Source organism: Nannospalax galili, unplaced genomic scaffold, assembly GCF_000622305.1.
Source record: "Nannospalax galili isolate Female #2095 unplaced genomic scaffold, S.galili_v1.0 scaffold167, whole genome shotgun sequence".
Taxonomy (NCBI): domain Eukaryota; kingdom Metazoa; phylum Chordata; class Mammalia; order Rodentia; family Spalacidae; genus Nannospalax; species Nannospalax galili.
This window is the reverse complement of record NW_008358534.1, coordinates 4,209,177-4,230,803: the sequence shown is the minus strand read 5'-3', so window position 1 is coordinate 4,230,803 and position 21,627 is coordinate 4,209,177. Positions and strand designations below refer to the sequence as shown.

Genomic DNA, 21,627 nt, shown 5'->3' with positions numbered 1-21,627 from the left:
TAGTAATGTATAAAAATAGGCGAGCTTTTTCATAGTCTAAGAATAGTAAGAAATTAAAATGGTATATCTTCATACCATGTGTTAAGAATAAGCTGAGAATCCACTCCAACAGCTGATAGACCCCTGTTTAAGTCTGTATGATAATAGTTCATAATAAGCACAAGTTTCAAGAGCTTAGGTCCTAGGATCCAAGCCAGTAGATTCCTTTTTATGCAAAGATAAAATTGCTCCCTTCTACACCGAAGGCAGGTATGTGTACAATCCATGTTGCTCTGAAGAGTTTTCATGTTAATGCATTAGGTAAGATGTATATAAATGAAATTTCAAGCTGATTCATACTGTTAAGTTTGTACCAGCTACCATTAGGGCAACTACTGTATGAAACCTAAAGTCTTTACATCTATGTTTGCTAAAATCCTGAGTAGTGTGAACCCTGCAAGATAAAGGCCTTTGGAGTGACTTGGGTTCTCCTAAAGACCCAACTAAAAACCCCATGCTGTCTCTGATTTTAGGAACCACTTGGAAATATGTGACAAAGGAAAAAAACAGTATTTGTAATACATCATTCAGGGTTCCTTATACCATGCAGATACTGCTTGATGAATCTCTGCACCAGAGCTTTGGAACTAGTGTAGGAACTCTCCATTTACATTCAGATGTGGAAAGTGAACCTTTTAGAACTTCTAGAGGCAAAGCACCAAGATCACAGCCGTAAAGCGTCAGAAGAGTGCTACTATACAGAGTGCTCCCTCCTTGAGGACTTCAGGCTCATTTCCTTCCCTGGATTCATACGTCCTATCTATGTACAAAGAAAGCCGAACCTCCAGCAAGGGGTCTCCAACAAGGGACTACAAAGTGGGGAGCCACTCCTTCATCTGCTGTTCTCTTACTGTTTCTCCAGTCAGGCTGAAGGTGAGCAAACCACCCTGAAGAGAAAGTTATGAATGCAATATTGGCTGTCAGCCTGAATGCAAATCTTCCCATGGTACACTGAGAATAAGCCATTTTAACTGTGTTTTAAAATCAGTCTTGTAATTTATAGAGAATGTGAGGAATTATCCAGCTCCAGTAGACCTGGAAAAAAATAATGCATTTACGTATGCAATCTGATGAATCATGCCAGCACAGAAGGCCGGTTGTTGGTTAAGATATTGTAATTACATTGTTCGAAGTTACATATAGCAAACAGAAGATTGCAAGAGTGGTATTTCTGAAAGAAATGATCACTTACTCAACGTTCTGCTGAAGAGAACCTTGACCATGTGCTGTTAACTGTTGCTTCTGGATTTTAGCTGTAAAATAAAACAAAGCTTACATAAGTCATTCAAAAGTCACATTTCTTACTTGAAGATCAATGACTTTCATTCATACCTGCACACAGGCATGCACAGGCATGCACACGCAGAGAGAGAGAGAGAGAGAGAGAGAGAGAGAGAGAGAGAGAGAGATCTACACACAAATTTCAGGGACTTGAAGTTGCCAATAACAAGAGCAACCTGAAGCTAGAATCTGGAAAAGTCTAAACTGTATAGCACCTTATTTAAAAAGTAAGGGCTGTGAAGACAGCTCCGTGGGTAAGGCAATTGCTGCACATGCAGGAGGTCCTGCAGACAGAATCCTGGAAGCTCAACGGCCAGCTAGCCTGCCATGTGCAGCAGCAAGCTGTCGAAAAAAGATCCTGCCTCAAGGTGGCAGGCGATTGTCCTGTAACATCCACACAAGCACAGTACCTATACTGACACACACAAGCACACACACACACACACACACACACACACACACAATTTTAAAACTGAAACCAGCTCCCTATCCCAACCTTACTAGGCACTAATTCTGTGAGACCCTAAGCAGTCACCTCTTGTAAAGGACTGCAAAGGACAGTTTCTTGTTTCTCAATTGGTTGTGAGGCATCATGGTTCACCTTATAGTCTAAATTAGTTTTTTAAACTGTGAATTTCAGTCTTTCATTTTCTAGTTTAATAAATCCTTTCATTATTACTAAAGTATTAGACCCATTCCTAGCAAAACAATTAAAATCTGAGCCAAAAAAGTGTCACTGTGCTCCTCCATGTAGAGCATTTATGCTTGAATTTACCTGTCACAAGTTCCTGTTGCTTCAACAAAAGATTTCTTATTTCTTTCAGCCATAACATCTTCACATCGATATTTGGTGCCTAAAGATTAAAAAAGAAAGGGAAACTAGGTTTCCTTTGAAAAGACTGCTTTTATAAACCAAATATAATCAAACAGATTCAAATTCTAGACTTTTGATTCTTAAACCATCTAAGAAGCTGACCATTAGCCATTCAATTAGATAACACAAAATCATTTTGAAATGGCCTTAGATAATGGAATAATAATTGGAGGAAATGCAGAAGATTCTTTTAATTACTTTCCCTTTGCAAGAGGATTCTTTGAAAAATATAAATATCTTGGTACAATTTTGGTCAAACAAAGCAAGCTCTATTATTTCCAAAAATAAAATTCACTGCATAATAATCTTAACGACTAATAGTGCCATGAAAACGTTCCTAAATATCTTCCCATTGCTTACAAGATACATCTGATAGGCAGATCTCTTTAGGATTGAGGTCAGCCTGAACTACATAGTGAGTTCCAGGATAGCTAGGGCCAGGGAGAGTCTGTCTCAAAACACCAAAAAAAAATGGGTTTGGAGAGTTGGCTCAGTGGTTAAGAGCTCTGGCTGCTCTTCAGGGGAGCTGGGTTCGAATCCCAGCATCCACATGGCAGATAACAACCGTCTGCAACTCCAGTTCCGGGGAAATCTGACACCATCTTCTGACCTCCACAGGCATTGCATGACACAGATGCATTTACACATATGCAGGTAATACACTTGTATGCATAAAATAGAAAACCAAACCAAAAAGGCATTTTCATGGATTATTAGCAGGACAAAATTAAAACAAGCAAAACCCCTGAATATGTAGGCAGATAATAACACATGGATCAGTCATAAGCCATGACAGAGTGATTTAGGAATATGTGAAATGCCCTGGAAATGCCCTGATTCTCCTCCCTTCCCTGAAACAGGATGGGCTTTACAGCACACTTGATCATGGTCTTAACTGTATTCTTTCAATTGAAGAACAAATCTGAACTACCATAACTACAAGTCTTACAACTAAGTACCCATTGAATGGAGGACAAAAGAAACTCAAAATTATTATTGTTCTATAACTCTGGAAACTTCATGGAGGCACATAAGTGCCTGACAAGCAATGAAGGGAACAAAATTTTATGAAATATGACCATTATTATTATTGCTATTTATTATTATTATTATTACTATTATTTTTGCCAACTCGAGATTTTTAAATCTTGATGCTGGGGATAGAAAGATGGTGCAGGAGTTAAGAACATGTAACACTCCTGTTGAGGACCAGAGTACCCATGTCAGGCAGTTCACAACTACCACTAACTCCAGTTCCAGAGATCCATTGCCCTCTTCTGGCCTCCATGGACACCACAGTTGCATAAACTCACACTCAGACACATATGCATACATAATTAAAAACACAAAAATAAAATCTTTACATCTTAATGTTGATTATGATTTCTATAATGATTTTTAAACAACCAACCTGTATAATGTAAATTTCTTCTTTCTCACCATACCATATTTCAAACTTGCGGTTATCACCTTTTACGAATTCTGTGATTCCAACTTCTTCCATCTACAACAAAGAAGTCAAACTCTTCCTGAGCATCTTATTTAAAATATGAAATTGCATTAATACCAACCCAACATGCTCTAAATGAAAGAGAATTTCTCACTTGAACAAAATACACACTTTATGTTCAAAGCATATGAAATGCAAAGTATAGCCATAGGCGTGTTTGTTTTCAATGGAACTATATACTTATTGTTTGGACTGTTCCATTCCAATGCTTCATATAAATGTTACACAGGTGAACATACAAGTAGACCATCTAAGGCTGAATTCTGTTGTAAGTTAACTCTATAGTAGTAAAACACATTTTTGTCAGAAGTAAAAGTAATTAAACATCAGTGAGAAAAGCCACCTGACATTAACTAATTTCAATGTTTTTAAAAATAATTACTGGCCATATCAATTAATCTTACAGATTTATTACATATCTCTATAGAATTACTATAAGGTATAACTTGCAAATTTATTAGACAGGGAAGAACCAGTCATGTATGCCAAGGTTTCTCTATTCTCACTAGCCCCCTCAGCTACTACTGGCAGCAGAACAGAACAGTCATTTTGAAACAGAGGTATCCTTCTCACAGCCAGTAGTACACAATATTGCTTCCTTACCACAGCTTTCTTCTCACCCATGTTTGTACTTTGAACAATTTTCTTTCGTCATTTTCTGTGAATACCTTGGCTAATTCCATTTGGGATAATTTCATTCCCTTGTGTGCACATTTAAGTTCTTTTCTGCATTTCCTATTTTCTCTCAATTCCTACCTAATTATCTGAAGGACTATCACATTCTGTTCCCCTTATGGATTCCCCCCACACACACCAAATGACCCTAATTAAAACTGCTAAGCATTAACAGTAGAGCTTGGGAGATTCCTACATTAAGGAAAAGGAAAGCAATAGTTTAGAAATGAAACTCAGCCATGTTAATTAAAGAGTCTGTGACATCTACCTTGAATATAGTCAAAAGATACTATCAGAAGACTCCTAAATATATTCTCCATACATCGTTCTAATCTACCTCTGCTAAAATAGTTAGACATGAAGTAATACTTATATTCAATTGTTTTAAAGAAGAATATCTTAAAATCACATGGCTTTGTCTTGGTAGGATGACAGCTAGCAGACACACAGACTTCAGAGTCAGATAAGGCCAGGAGAGACCTCCATTCAATCTCTATCATTCATCAGCTATGCGTCCTAATGGAAACTGGTCAATTTTTCTCAAAATTCATTTCTTCAACCATATAATGGGAGAAACATCTACTTTATAGACTTGTTGTAAGGATGTATTAAATACTACACTTAGATCATGTAACGTGGTTTGTGGGAGTAATGTGTGTGTGTGTGTTTGCATGTGTATGTAGGTGTATGTGCAAATGTGTGCTTATGGAGTCCAGAAGTTGATGTCAGATGTCTTCCCCAAGCTTTCTACTTCATTTACTGAGGCAGGGTCTCTTGCTGAAGCCAGAGTTTGCCTCACTAGTACAATTGCTTACCCAGAATTTTACATGACTCCTGGGGATCTGAAACCCAATCTTACACTTTAATGGCAAACACCTTATCCACTGAGCCACCTCCCTGCCCATAATAAGGTTTTTTCAAATAGGGGAAAAGGTATTTTAGTTAATTTATTTATTTTCATAATGAATTTTTAACATTTGGCTTTGCTTCCTATTCTTTCCCTTATTTGAACTGCAACAATTTTTGCTATTTTCTACTGATAAAATATAGCACATCATTATTTACTAAGTATATTTTTAGTTGCCCTGTAAAATCAAACCACTATTATCTGACATGTATTTAGTACTATGTGCATATATGTTAAAGTAAAACAATAGGTGATTAATAATAAGCATGGCCTGAGGGCTCTGAAGAAGTCAAATCTTTATCTGATTCTCTGTGACCCACAGGGTTTTCTTTGCATGTACGTGGTGAATTAAAATACAGCACAAAGTCAATAGAAAGACATGATCAGGCTGTGTAATCCCAGCTTGATATGATACAGTCAAGGCAAGAATTCATTTTTTGAGCTGAGTGAAGTCCAGTACAGGTAAGTCTGAAATCCGTAATCGTGATTTGCTTAGTAGCTCACTGACCAGTAATGATGAAATCTCATGACAGGTAAACAAGATGGAGCAAGCACAGCGAAGCCTAAGAAATGCTTGAATTTCCATTTTCTTAGTCTACAACATCACCATTTCCCAGGAAACTATATCTAAAACCTTGCCAGCATCACTGACTAGTTTTTTCGATTAAGGATACTATTGTACCAGAGAACCAAAGAAAAAACAGACAGATTTTCTTTCCTTAAATGTCAAGTTTTCTGTATCAGGCAAGTCACTAAGTCATTATGTGTACTTTCAACTGAATGATTTCCAGCACCAATTTCACCCTCTGTTTCCATGGTAACTATTGTCATCTTTCTGACTTCGTTATGTCATTAGTCCTTCTTTAAGGAACTTGAGAAACAATACTGGTATGGCCATTATTCTATCTATTTCAAAGTAACATAGAAAATTAACAGAAATCAGAAATTCTGCTTTGAGTGATGACTAGGTCATCCCACAAACAGAACATAAATCAAAATAATTTGTGTCAAACATGCTTAACAAAGTTGAAGTACCTTCATAAGGAATAAGCATGTAGATGACAAGAGCTGAAACCTGGCTAAAATACATTACAACTTCTTGGTTCTCTGTCAATATTTGTTAAAGTCATAAACAACCCTTAAAGATATGGAGACTTGAAGTGAGAGAGAGTGTATGAGTCATAAAAGAACAACTGAGGATTTATGATGAACACGGTTGGAGTTTTAAACAATCTATGGAGCTACTGTGGATAGAGAAGTGAAGAACAGAAAATAAACAATGGGAAGAGCTTGGGCGGTAACTCGGGACTCAGGGCAGAGAGTTTGCTGGATACAGCTAGGGGCAGCTGGCCCTATGGGGAAAATGAAAAGCAGGATCTGCTTATCAGGTAGCCCACCTTACCCAAACACTTCAGGCCCATCACAGACTTATCAGTAAAAGAGCTAGTAAAATGTCATCAGTTCTCAAATATTCTGGTAAAACCAAATAGGAAAGAAAAGACTCATGAAAAATGACTACTAAGAAAAACGACTAAAATGATACTATTTGGATAATTGAAGGTAAGAATTTTTCAAATTATTCATTAATAAAAGTTGTATTGATTTTAGAATTTAAACTTGAATGATAAAATTCATTTGATGTGAAACAACCAAATTTAATAATTATAGCCTCTTGTGAGCAAGAAAGAGTGTGTCTCTCCTGTCACAAAAATGCCCCCTGCAAAGGAGACCAAGACCGCTGTATAGCACTGGGAAGAATGTTCATGGAGGAGTGAGGGCCAGTTCTTTGCTATTTCCAGCTATGCTCTGCAGGGGACTAGTGGGCACCTTGGAGAATGTTGAGATTGCACTGAAAGGGAAGCTGAAGAACCAAAGCTCTGCTCTCGCCCCAATACCTTGTCCTAAAGAGAATTTCTGCTTTACCTGACTTCTAGATAAGACTTCTAGTTATGGTTTCTTTTAAACTAGTCATGGTGCATGCTTGTAATCCCACCACTTGGGAGGCGAAGGCTGGAGGATCACTGAAATTACAAGGCCAGCCTCGTCTACATATTGAATTCCAGAGCCAGTCACAGGTATATAGTGAGACCCTGTCTCAAAAAAAAAAAAAAAAAAAAAAAAAAACATGAGGGAGGCCTGAGGAGTTCGCTCAGTGGGTAAAGCACTTGCCCAGCAAGTGTGAGAACCTGATTTCAGATCACCAGTACCCACTGGTGATCTGAAATGTGAATAGAGTGTTTGTCATCCCAATGTTCCTACAATAATGTGGAAGATGGAGACAGAATCCCTGGAAGTTTACAGGCCAACTAGACAGGTGTGCAATAGAACACCTGGCATCAAATGAGGTGGAAGAAAAAAAAATATGTGAGGTTTCTTCTGACCTCCACATGTATGCTTCAATGTACATATATTGGCACACACAAATACACACAGATTAAAAGAAAAAATATTTCTTTTAAATAAAGGAATGTGCAGGTAAAGTTTAAAACCTACTCATTTGATCCAAAAAATGTATGCAAAATGGAATACATATAAAATGCTTGTGTGTGGTATTGTAAATATAGCCAAATACACATGACTGGAAAGGTCATAGATCCTAGAGAAAAATTTACTCTTGCCACACCCCCAGACCAACATAATTTCTTACTGTATTCTAAAAATATGTCCTTGTATTTACAGACAAGTGTACCTCTTACCACTAATGAAAAAAAACTTCATTTTGCAGCAGATGGAAACTATTACAAAGTTTCACAACTGGTCAAACACAGAGAATAGGTGTCCGTGAGGTGCCCAGCCCTAAGTGATGCATCTACAGTGCAACCCATACACCTATAGCTCAGGGAACATAGTGGAACAGGGGGAAGAAAGAATTTTAATGCATCCTGCAACTCTCACCAGCGAAGTTTCCTCATGCAACAGATGGTGGTTAACACAGAAAGCCACAATTGGCTAAACTTCAGAGAATAAGAGGCTACAAAGAACTTAACCCTGGATAGGACGCCTATATCAAACCTCTGCCACCTAAGGCTCAGGGAGGAGGCAGCAGAAAGATTGTAAAGAACCCGAGGCAGTTGATGACCACAAGGAAATTGAGTTTTCCAGACAGCTGGGAAGTTAGTCATGTGTCCCTACAGCAACAGTAACAGTATGCCCAAGACCCACGAAAACTCAAGCCAGACAAAAATCCCAGAATGGAGTGATGATGTAGGTAAGAAGCCCGACCTTAGCTGAGGAATGATTGGCAAGTGATAACTACTGGGAGAAGAAGAGTTGTTTTTCTTTAAGCATGTGACACTAGGTATGTTAAGCAGGCTCAAGTGGATGGACACACACCAAAGGACATGTGGGGACAGAAACTTGGCTCAATGGGCCTTAACATATATGACAGATTACATGAACTCCAGCAAGGGGACTATAAGAGGGCTACAGATAGGGGAGGGAGTAATAAGATGATCAAAATATATTGTATATAATTCACAAAAATTCAATTTAAATTTTTTAAATGAAAAGAAATATATATATATCACACAATTTAAATTTTCTTACTTTCAAACAGTGCTTAAAACTATATGATGGGTATCTATCAGCACCTTCTCCAGATTCAACACGTCTCTTACAAAACACAACAGCTTTTTCATACAAGAAAAGGTGTCTCTGCATCGCTTTGAATCTAGCAAAATCCTTCATTTTTGTAGCACCTTTCCGGTGTCCTATCCAAACACTGAATCCGCCTTGAATAATCATCTTGCCCAGCTCATTTAAGTTTCCCTAGAATGAAAAATCAAAACCCATGAGTACAAGGCAGAGCTGCATTCACATCTCAGATATCAAATAGTGTTTAGCTCGACCTATTAAAGTCTGAAGCACAATCTGCATGGTTTTTAAATTACATTGTCATTTTCTATGCTAGAACCTCTCTCTCTCTCTCTCTCTCTCTCTCTCTCTCTCTCTCACACACACACACACACACACACACACACACACACATTGCTGTGAGGATGCAGCATAAAAGAAACGTCCTTTTCTTTGGCATCAGAGAACCTTCCATGTGGGGTTATTTCAGCTAGAACAACTCTCCTATCTTTCACTCATTCCTGATTGGTATATGATATATACCAGCCCAAGTTTTCCCTCTGGATGGAGCTGATCTGGGGAAAAGGCTGCAAATTTTAAGATTTGACCCTTTTCCTTCATATCTACTCTAAACTAGGGCAAGTCACAATTCTGAGACAGTATGTCTGCTTAGCTGACCCAAGCATTCCTTCAAGAAAAATCTCCCTGGGTCCAGACCTGGAGTCAGGCTTCTGCAGACAAGAAGAATGTCACAAAAATCTATTGGACTGCTGATCTGAAGCCAATTCTCCACTTAGTGTTATCAGTAATAACGCTTATATTTTTGATCTTCATTTGTATGCCTCTTCTGTGTTATGTCCCAATTGATTTCAAGAGATAAGAAAAGGATTGCTAAAATTCCAACAATTACTAAAATTTACTTACAACATAGCCATTGATTGCAATCTGATGCATGGAGTCATTAACTGATTTCAGTAGTTCCAGCATTGTGTCAAGTGCCTCCTTTAACTGGGTAGATCCTTCACAGTCTTTGCTATATTTTAATAGCTCCTGTAATCAGAAGTCAAGAATTAAACTTAATTATTAGTCACATATTAAAATTGCTGGAGAAAATGAACACATTTTTGGTGAACATGCTATTGAGCAGGAATCCAAAGACAGTGTCACTTTTAAGAATAAATTCTTTTATAGTCTCTTTGTCACATTAACATTATATTTAATAACAATGTCAAAATTGAGGAAGAAGTAAAACAGTGACCGAACAGTATAAAGCAGAGGGCACTCAGTGCTTTTTGAACTGAAGAACAATAGCTAAGAACACACATCAGAGATTAGTTTTTGAAGCAAGTACACAGGAGTTTTTTTTTTCTCCTCTACATATAAAAATTATTCATGATGCATGAAACATTGTGAAATGTACATTTTAAAGAAAGCTATGTTATATTTATACTTAACACAGATTTTATTCGTCTTTTCACATTACACTAGGGGAGTGCCATTTACATTTTTCATTCAGAAAGCAAGTAGGAAAAACAATCATGAACTAAGAAATATTTGGTTAAATCTTCTTAACAAGATAAAAAGTTCTTTCCTAAAACATCATGTATGAATAGATAGAACTTGTATGGAGAATTGAGAGCTACCAGTCCAGATACTCTCAGCGTGATCACGTTGCTTATGTCCTCTACACAACCACCGTGGAAGAGCATGCTGCAAAAATCTTACAGCTAAATCCAGTCATCCCTCTCTTTCAGCCCATTGCTAGGGCTTCAGAGTAACCACTCTTTTTTAATGACTACCATATCTGATCCAAAAAGGTAGGTACAGAAGCAAACATTTAGCGTAATTACCTTTAAAAGTAACTGATATTTAGTGATTCGTTGCACTGGCTTGAGTAAATAGGAATCCAGACCAAGTCTGTGATTTAATTTTCTTTGACATTCCTGTGATTAAAAAATAATGATCAATGCTTATATGCCTGTATGGAATTCTCAATAAATTATTTTAAAAAAAATAATGATCAATAACTGTTAAATTAAGACGTAGAGGGGGCGCACAGGGATCAATTGAAATACGTATGAAAACTCCATATGGAAACATTACTTTGTAAGGTCATTTTTAAGAATAAAAAAAATGTTTAAGACATGTACTTGTAAAAAATACCAAGTGACAAGTGCTCACTGATTAGACCCCAGGCATGAAATCTGTATTGCATGTTAAGGAACATGTATCAGAAAAATCACTGTTGCATTAGCACACAAGTTATTAGACATAATGACATTTGAAGAACTATGGTGAATGATATTTCAAAAATTTGGAAGTTAGAAAGTTATAGCATTTTAAAGATTAGAAGTTTTCTTAGGTAAATTAACATTACCATAGACTGCTTAAAAGTTAAGAAAGCAAGATATAGCAGTATGTTAAGATGATTAAAAAGTTCTTCAGTCTATCTAAGAAAATTAACAAAGGACTCGGCTCCATAGGCAAAGGCCCAGAAAAGAAATAGGTTGTGCTAAATACAAATCAGACTGGGTATCAGAATAGTGTTTTTTTTTTTTAAGATCACTACAAATATAAGGGTCATGACACTGGGTCCTGGGAGCAGTGTAGGAACCATAGTTAGGGGAAGAAGGGGGTGGTTAGGATGAACTGTGCATGTGCAAAGTGGATGACATAAAGAGAATAAGAGGATATACCCAAATAAGATACAGGGCCTTTCACTGGATGTAAGAAACCAGAGAATACTGGTAAAATTTAGAAATGACAAGTCAAACTCACAGGATGTCTATCTAATTAAACATACTCATCTCAGTTGAAAGACGAAAAAGTCAAGAACAGCTGAGTTTTTTAGTTATAAAATCCTCTGTACTCTTCTCTGAGACTCAGGAATTAGAGCTACCCAGTACCTCTGAAAGAGGGAAGGGTGAAGTTCAAAATTTTCAAAGTGTATGAAATGATTAAGGTAATAATAAGTGTTGGTGAGGATGTGGAACAATCAGAATCCTTACACACTGTTAGTGGGAATGGAAAACTTCAGACAGTGTTGTATATTGTCAAGAGAAATAAATATGGATCTCTAAATAAAAATTTTCACAGAAAAATGTTGATAGCATCATTACCCATGCTAAACAAAAGGTAGGAATAAGTAAAATGCCCATTAACTAATGATTGTGTGAATCAAATATAAAAATGACTCAAGGAAACATTATCTAAACAGAAAATTAATAAAGTATTGTTACATGCCACAGCATGAAGCTAAAAATATTGCGTGAAGTAAAAGAAGCCTCCTAAAATTCCATATATGTCTGTTTATATGAAAATGTTCAGAATAGGCAAATCTATAGAAACAGAAATCAGATTAATGGTTACCTAGAGTTGAATGGATTGAGGTAGGGGGGAAGGGAGGCAGGTGAATAAGAGGTGACTCCAAGGATGGAGAGATGGCTCAGTAGGTAAGAATACTTAATGTTCTCACAGAGGGCCTGAGTTCAGTTCCCAGCACCCACATGACAGCTCAAAACCATCAGTAATTCCAGTTCCAGGGGATCTGATGCCCTCTTCTGGCCTCCATGGACAGTGCATGCACGTGGTGCACTTATATACATGCAAGCAAAACATTCGTACATGTAAAATAAAGATAAATAATTTTTTAAAGGGGTAACTACTAAAAGATACAGGGTGGTGTGGGCATGGAATTTTTGTTTTTTTGGTTCGTTGGCAATTGTTAATTTAACTTCAAAGACAGCCTCACTATATATAGCCCATGGACAACACAAACACATCATCCTTCTTACTCAGTCTCCTCAGGACTAAAACAACCAGTGTATGCCACCATGACTGACCTCAGGATGGGTTTTTTTAACAGTAAAAATGCACGTAAATTGATTGCATTGACAATTGTACAACTTTATGAATATAGTTAAACTACTGAATTGTGGGGTTTTAAAAGGTGAATTTTGTAGTATCTTCATGGTTATGACCAAAACCAAAATTGAATGAATATGAAAATTTAAAATTAAAATTAAAAAGGCTGAGACAATCACATTTCTCTATACATCTGAGAAGAACAATTGTTTCTCTGTGAAGAATAAAACAGACGAAGGAATATATATTCCAACAGAGAACAGATGACTATACTGAAAGCAGCAGAGCTGGGTATCCGTCTACCAACCTAGACACTCACATTCATTTCCCCAAACCTAGCTACCACAGCACTGGCAGTCAACTTTTTAAAAGATTTTTTTATTTACATGTGTGTGTGTGTGTGTGTGTGCATTCGTATGTTCATGTGTATGTGTGTATTAGTATGCCCTTGTGCATATGGGTGCCCAATGAGGCATGTCTTCTGGAGCTGGAGATACAGGCGATTGCAAGCCACACAAGGCAGCTGCTGGGAACTTTACTCAGGACCTCTGAAAGAGCAGTACATGTACTGAACCCATGCATTATCTCTCCAGCCCCCAAAGTCAAATATTTTTATATCAAGTAGCAATCTGGGGGAAGGGGGATCTAAGCAGCTGAATTATATGGACTAAATATATATGTATTAAGGTAGCATAAGCACCGCACCAAAGGAAACAACTGCAGACAAATAAGCCAACAATGAGGATTATTCTCAATCAATCCAGAGATGCACAAGAAATTTGTAATGAGATCCCATGTGCTTGTTCTTAATGTAATCGAACAGGTAATTATCAGACATTTCAGGAAAGCATCCAAGATGAGTGACAGGCACCAATGAAGAAAATGAAGAGAACAGCAATTTGAATGCAACTGGAACTATGCAGACAGAAGAAAACTACTCTCAAAGGAAAATCTATTAATAACTCTATATAGATAAATGAAAATAGTTTTTGAAACAAAATCAGGATTTCATAAAAAGTAATTGGGAGAGAACAAAAAATTGTTAAGTGGCATGGCCTCTATGGAAATCATTATGGACGCTTCAAAAAACAAAACGAAACAAAAACAAGGTTACGGTGGTAGTTCAATTGGTAAGTGATTGCCTTGCAAGGATGAAGATCTAAGTTAGATCAGCCAGAACCCCCCCCCCACACACACACACAAAACCAAAAAACTGTGCATGGTGATATGCATGCACTTCTAATCCTAGGACTATGGAAAAGGAGACAGGCAGGTCTCTGGGGCCTGCTGGCCAGTGAACCTAGCTTGCTTGGTTTGTTCCAAGTCAAAGAGACATACTTCCTCACCCTCCAAAAAAAAGGGGGCCAGAGTGATAGCTCAGCACTTAAGAGTGTGTACTGCTCTTGCACAGAAACTAAGCTCTGTTCCCAGCATGCCCATTACGTATCTTATGACTGGCTATAACTCCAATTCCAGGGATGCAACACCCTCTGGCTTCCAAGGGCACCTGAACACATGTGATATAGATAAAATCATGAAGATACATATAAATAAAAATAAATATATAAGCTTTTAATAAATGGATGGCAGTTGAGGTTGACCTCTGACCTGAACATACACACATACACACACAAGCAGAAACACATATGTATAACTACACACACACGTACCTGCACACACATGAACACACACATACACACAGGCACATACATCAAAAAAATCCTAAAAATAGAGCTATAATATTGCCCAGTTATACACTCCTGGACATATACCCAAAGGACTCTAAATCAACATACCAGAGACATACTTGCACACCTATGCTTGCAGCACTGTTCATAGTAGCCAAGATATGCAACCATCCTAGATTCCCTTCAACAGAAGAATGGATAAAGAAAATGTGGTGTACAATGGAGTTTTAAAGAAGAATTAAATTATGTTATTTGCAGGGGAAAGGATGGAGCTGGAGTCATCATAATAAACAAAATAAGTCAGACTCCAAAGGACATATATCATGTTTTCACTAATCTTGAAACCAAGAGAACAGAGAGAGAGAGAGAGACAGGCAGACAGACAGACGGACAGACAGATGAGATAATGTACATATGACTAAAGAGGACTACTTGGGAAAAGGAAAAGGACTAGTGAGATGGGGAGGAGAATGAAAGAGTGTAATGAGATGTGAATATGTTCCAAGTACATGATATGTTTACATGCGTATGTGATTATGAATTCCATTATTTTAGAAAATGAACATATATTAATAATTTCTTTTAATTTAAAACATTGGGGCAGGAAAGATGGCTCCGAGGTTAAGAGCACTGGCTGCTCTTGCAAAGAACCTGGGATCTAGTATCAGCACCCACAGCTAACAACTTTCCATAATTCCAGTTCCAGTGGATCCAACGCCCTCTTCTGACCTCCACGGGCATTGAACGACACAGGTATACTTACATACATGCAGGCAATACACTCATACTCATAAAAAAAAAATAAAAAAAATAAATAATAAATAAATAAAATATTTTAAAAACATAATGGCAGAAGCAAAACCCTCAATTAGAAGGAGTAGAAGATGATTCCCAGGAAGACAAAAAGCTTAGAAAACATAGAAACATAAGATTAGGTGGCCAGTTGAGAACTGCAACATCTGTACAACAGAAATTCCAGAAAAATAAAAATGAAGGAAATTTGGTGAAAGAAAAATCAAAGGGGAAAAAAGATAGTCAATTTGGACTAGAGTTTCCAATCTCACAGTAATCATCAAGGATTGGAGCATAGCTCAGTGTTAAAATGCTTACCTAGTATACAGAAAACCCTGGGTTGCATGCTCAGTGCCACATAAAAGAAGTGATCACCAAAATACTAAGATAATGAATGAAAATAGTATCAATAAACAAGTTCTCAATCTTTCAGAGGATAAAAACTTGGTCTCTCATGAAGGAAGACACTGGCATCATATTTCTGAACCCCAACACTAGAAGTTAGAAAACATTGAAGCCATATCTTTAAATACTTAGGATAATTATTAACTAGAATTCTATACCTAACCATGTTAACAATCAAAATATGAGGATACAATAAAGACATTTGCTCCCACAAACTCTCAAAACCTTCTACCTAGCATCATACACACTTTCTCCACAAACTATTAGAACATTTCTTCTACCAGAGGGAAATAAAAGAAGAACAAGGACATGACACATAGCAGGTGGGAGAGTCTATTCAATAGAGCAGTGAGAGGGAGTCCCAAATTCTTATTCACCAGGATCCTGAGAGAAAAACTACAAATAGGTCAGAAAACTCTACAAGAGATTTCTTTAGGACAAAATTGAAAGACGATCAACAAATACAAATATAATGAGAACAATATTTTATAATTTCTAAACTTGAGAGAGGTTGGTGTAAGAGTTAGGCAACATATATAAAAATTAAATGAGTAAAAAGAAATTTATAAGCACATTTTACTATACGATTCACTTAAGTTGAGAAATTATAGTCTTAATAATTTCATTAAATATAACCTATCAATCTAACAAAAACATATTGGAATCACTGGACAGATTAAAAACTTCATATGTATGTGGTTATAGGGCAGGACACTGAAAGAAAGCTAAATCTTCACCTGCTATAGTAAGAAAGAGAAAGATAAGCATGTTATTTGGAGATACAGAGGCAAATACCAAAAGTAGTATGTAAAAGTGGTATTCTCTGGGGAACAGCAAATATATATTTCCTTATATGCATATGTGTTTATGTGTATGCTTTGGAGAGGGCAGAATTGCATTTTAACTTATACATATATATCAATTACTCAAAGCATAAACGCTATTCATAAGAAATATCCCAATAGGTTCCATAATGAATACGTCCAATAATTTAATACTATACCCGGAAAAAGGCACATTCTGAATATTTCCTCCAAATTATCTCTGACTGGGGCTTATTTTGACAATACTTTGCATACATCTGAAAATCATCCTTCTGTAATAAAGAGCAAATTCAAGAGTATTACTAACATATAAATACAACCTTTTATTATCAAGAAAGGACAAGCAAGAGAGTATATAGCCAACCATTGTAGGAAATGTGTCATAAAATGTTCTATTGACAGCATGCCCATTGGACCAGGCAGCAGAATACGTAAGCAATTTCAGAATTTACCACGTTTAAGAGTTAAAGGGAGAAAAGCCTTCGCTGTCTGAACTGTTCAAACTATTTTTCCTTTACCATGTTCTAATAGGTTTCAAGAAACATTCTTTCTGTGCCTACTCTCTCAGCTGTCGAAGTGAAGGAACTTTCAAGCTAACTTCCACATTAGAATCTGTAGTCTGCAGTTCATCGCTGGGACTTCATCACTTCAGCGTAACACACAGAGGCATCTGCTTGTACAATTTGCTCTCCCTGGAATCATCGTCCCCTAACCTCGATCTACTGGTCTATCCCCTAATCATACTTTAACATTCATCTCTTCTACACAACCACTATTTGTACCCTCAGGCTATAGATGATGCCCTTCTTTTGAGCTCCCATAGGAACCTTCGCGTATCTCTAAATGGGATGTAAACTTATCCTGTGTACTATATACAGTTTATCTTTTTTTAATCTACATGGTCTTTAGCTTGGTATCCACATTGCCCAGCACATTGCTTGGTAGACAACAGATATTTTAGTAAATGGCTACTGAATAAACATATCATAAACAAACATTTATCAAGCTACTAGTTGAAAAGAATTCAGCCAACCTTGACAGATGCAAAGCTATATAGGAATGAATCTTACCTCAAAGAACTGCTCAAGTTGGAGAAGGATTTATATATACATATAAAGACACATGGTAAATATAAAATCTCTGGTAAGTAGCATAGTCTTTTTTTAAGAGGAGGGTCTCACTAGGTGGAATAGGATGGCCCGAGACTCATAATCTTCCGGACTACAACCCTAAGTGCTGGGGCTATAGAAATGTACCATCATGTCTTGCAGAGTAGCATTGTGTTGAAAATTAGGCTTCACCATTGTCTTGAAGGATGTGGCCCCTGCTGGACTGACCACACTCCAATGGATGGCCATACCCATACTCAGGAGTATACAGACTGCACAAATTGAACATGATAAGTTGTTTTAAAAAAGAGAGAGCATGAAGTTTGGTGAGAGAAGGAGATGGGGTGGATCTAGGGGAACAGTGGGGAGATATAATCAAAATACTCAGAGTTAATAAAAATACTATATCTCTGCCTCCTGAGTGCTGGGACTAAAGTTGTGCATCACCATGGCCAGCTTCTCCACCTTAGTATTTTTTTCATCTGCCCATAAAATGATTGTTTTCTTTTGTTTGTTTTTATTGAATTTTTGTGTATTTCATACAGGACATCTCAATCAATCTCAATCATCTTTATACTCCCATCCCCACTGGGACCCTCTCATAGCAACCCCCCCAGTGGAATTTACACATTGTCATTCGTGTTAAGGTCTGTTTTGTTATTTTATGTGTATGAATATATTGCCTGCATGTATGTAAGTGTGCCTGTGCCATGCAACACCCACAGAGATCAGAAGAGGGCATCGGATTTCCTGAAATTGGAGTTAAGGTTGGTTGTGAGCTGCCATGCGAATGCTGGGAATCCACCTGGGTCCTCTGCGGAGCGGCCAGTTCTCTTAACCACCGAGCAATCTTTTTTCTACCTAAATGGTCAAAATGTATTTTTTAAAATGAACCAGACTCCAAAGGAATGTTGGACCTGCTTGAAATATTGGAAATGAATTTATCCATAGTTTGGATGTGTTAAATATTGGAATATGTTGACAAATGTAATGGCATACATTTGTTTCTTTCTTAGCCTTCTCGTCTCATTTGTCATTTTTCTCAGCTTTATTCCCTTCAACATTTTCTGAGATAAGACAGCTATTCTGAAGTTTTGAACAATCTGTTCTATCCAGTTGACTCCCACATCAAGACAGTATTAATCTTTCAGGAAGAGGATGAACTAGATAAGCAGGGAAAGATAAGCAAAATTATTCTGAGTCCCAGGGGCTTAGCAGCAAAGGCCTGTGATCCCAGCACTCAGTAAGCCAAGGCAGAAGGATAGTGAGTTCAAGGTCAAGGCTACAATAGCAAGACTCTGTCCCAAAAAGAAAAAAGATCAGGAGGCAAGGAGACAGAGAGGAGAGAAGGAGGAAAATTCTGAGAGAAAATTTAATAGTGGAGAACATAATCATTAACCAAGGAAGTCAACTGTACTAAGCATATTCTTTTGGGGTGTGACTGATATTGTTGAATAAAAAACAAATGGGCTCTCTCTATTAGTACCTTGGTGACTGAAAGCCAGACTAAACTAAGACTTACATATATTAGGGGGCAATAAAACAGTATCTTTTAGGCTAAATTTTGCCAAGCCCAGAGCAGTTTTGCTAGCATGCTCCCACCTCTCACATCTTCAGAGCTAGGGAAGCCTCTGCATTTCCAAGATTACCATTCTTAAAACCTGAGCCACTGAAGCATTTGATGCCAAAGAACTGAACCATACCCTCATATTGTTTCCACCAAAACTTAGCTGTACAATAAGTGCTGGGATTGGTGTGCTTTCTCCAAAAATACAGACATTAAAGAAAAAAAGTATCTTATCTCCAAATCTACTTTATACAAGAGATACTATTTGGGTTACCAATATTTATGCAACTAAAAAATCAAATAAACTAACCCTTTGCAGGAAACAAGGTCCCACTCTTTCTGGAGCATTAGAGCAATTTTCCAGGCTGCTCATGAAAATGCTGTGAAATTATCAGAGAAAAAATATTTATGTGACATACAATAAACTAGTCAATAGCTCTTTTTTATTTAAAAGTCATCAAAAATTCAGTTTGCCAATTACATACTTATTGTGGAATTCATATATTTCCTCCATATTTCCAAAGAGAACATCCTTTTTATTTCTCAGGAGAGGTGGCATAAGATCAAACATCTGTGGATTATCCATCTCGGCTCTGTAGCCCTATTGAAAACAAATAGATGTCTGTAGTTTAAATGTGTACATTAATATTTGGTTGGATCACCAAAAGTATAGGTATAGCAGAATATATAGGGGATTTGTAGGTGCAGCTGTTTGAATTTTAACATTTGTCACCTGGTTGGCAAAGTTGTCTATGACACTACTTTAGAAGGCAGGATAAGGAAGCCAAGGTCTTCCACTCAATGGGTAGAATAAACAGGTAGTACATCGGCCTTCAAGGTTTTTATTGCAGTGTTGGGAACCAAACAGACACCAACTAGGAAAAAGTTAGAGTACAGAATACCAACTTTTTCTTAAACTGAAAGTAATTGCTTAGATTATTTTTCAGATCAAACTAATATCATGGCATTTGTGTCGAATAAGTATTTTTATCCCATTCTCAGGTCTTTTCATCTCAACCTCTATTTAGCAGCCTGGGAATAATTATAACTATCCACTGTATCCCTGAGAGAACATCTCTTGTCTGTAATAAATTTTAAATCAAAGTTTCCCACTACTAAGAGAGGATGTAAATCCACATGCTTATACATGTAGCCTCAAACAATAGGAAATATGCACTGCTGCCATGGGACAACCAAGGGCAGAGACAGAAATAGAAAATGCTTACAACACTTTCTAGTGAAGGTAGCCAGGGACCATTCAAGAAAACAGGAAAAATACAGTTTGCTGCACTTACCAACAAAACACTAAACAGCTCTTGAACATATGCCCTCTCCGTCTGTATCAGCTCATTTAGAACGTGTCTAAAATTAAAAGTTCATATTTGTCAGTTAATGTCCTACTTGAGTACCATATGAAAATGCTCCAGTTATTATTAGAAATTATCTAAAGTAAAAATAGTTAATGGACTGGAGCTACCCAAGGTTTTTGTTTTAGTATTAAAATATGATGCTCATTTTATGGTTGTCAGACTACGTACCCACCTCTAAGATTCTTTTAAATAAATTTGAAAGGAATAGATGAGCGAGGTCAATGTATTAACTTAAAATGATTTCCAATTTACTTAGATTAACAATAAATTTACTAAAACCTTACAAAATCTATTCCTGAAGGTCAAAATTTTTTTTAATTTGAACTGCTAAGGTTTTTGAGCGTTAGCATCTGCTTTTTTAAAAAAAAAAAAAAAAAAAGATGCTAGTATTTTGAACACCATATTTCCCAGTTCCTCGTAATTTTGTAATTTTTCTAAGATATGTGGTAAGTTCATTATACTCATCTTCCCATCAGGGATAATACATAAATTTTTGCAGCAAGTTTGTCTACAGTCTCTGGAAAATAAAATACATTTTCTTTCTATTTGATTTCTGACATATCTCAAATTCATTTTCCTCTCTAATATAAGTAACCTACATAACATCTACCTTTGTCTATTTCTTTCTTTCTCTCTTTCTTTTCATACATCTGTATCTTTATGCAATTTGATGCAAACTACTGGCTATATGTAACTCTGTGACATGAAATTTAAAGGAAAATAGTCTGAAGTCTAGAATATTAATATAATATAAAAGCAAGCAAAGCAATGATCATTGCTAATATATATGAAATAGGAACTAATACTCCTTTATAGTTTTTGACAAATGATTTCATTAATTTTCATTTCTTTTAAAATGGAAAAATAGGAGGTAGAACATGACTCGGCAATTAAGAGCACTGGCTGCTCCTATAGAGGACCTGGGTTTTGTTCCCAGCACAAGGCAGCTAACAACCATCCATAACTCCAGTTCCAATGGATCCAACACCCTCTTCTAATCTCTGTGGGCACTGCATGACTTAGATACATGGATAATAAATATTTTTTTAAATGGCTATTGGCCAACAAACAATAATAACATATAAAATAAAATAAAATGGAAAGGTGGTACGGCCCAAGGGAACAAACATTCATTTTTATCTGAGAATC

At 36.8% G+C, this 21,627-nt stretch overlaps 1 protein-coding gene across 1 annotated transcript in view; it reads right to left on the bottom strand.

Annotated features, from left to right (window-relative positions):
• Mcf2 (MCF.2 cell line derived transforming sequence) overlaps positions 1 to 21,627 on the bottom strand; it is a 118,337-nt gene that overhangs the window by 5,386 nt on the left and 91,324 nt on the right. The window contains exons 16-25 of the mRNA XM_029558015.1: positions 20,404 to 20,470; positions 19,594 to 19,709; positions 19,419 to 19,488; positions 16,612 to 16,704; positions 10,710 to 10,802; positions 9,784 to 9,909; positions 8,833 to 9,054; positions 3,606 to 3,698; positions 2,096 to 2,174; positions 1,232 to 1,292 (exon numbers count right to left, since the gene is read on the bottom strand). Of these exons, the coding sequence (XP_029413875.1) occupies positions 1,232 to 1,292; positions 2,096 to 2,174; positions 3,606 to 3,698; positions 8,833 to 9,054; positions 9,784 to 9,909; positions 10,710 to 10,802; positions 16,612 to 16,704; positions 19,419 to 19,488; positions 19,594 to 19,709; positions 20,404 to 20,470 (1,020 nt within the window). The remainder of the gene's footprint in view (positions 1 to 1,231; positions 1,293 to 2,095; positions 2,175 to 3,605; positions 3,699 to 8,832; positions 9,055 to 9,783; positions 9,910 to 10,709; positions 10,803 to 16,611; positions 16,705 to 19,418; positions 19,489 to 19,593; positions 19,710 to 20,403; positions 20,471 to 21,627) is intronic.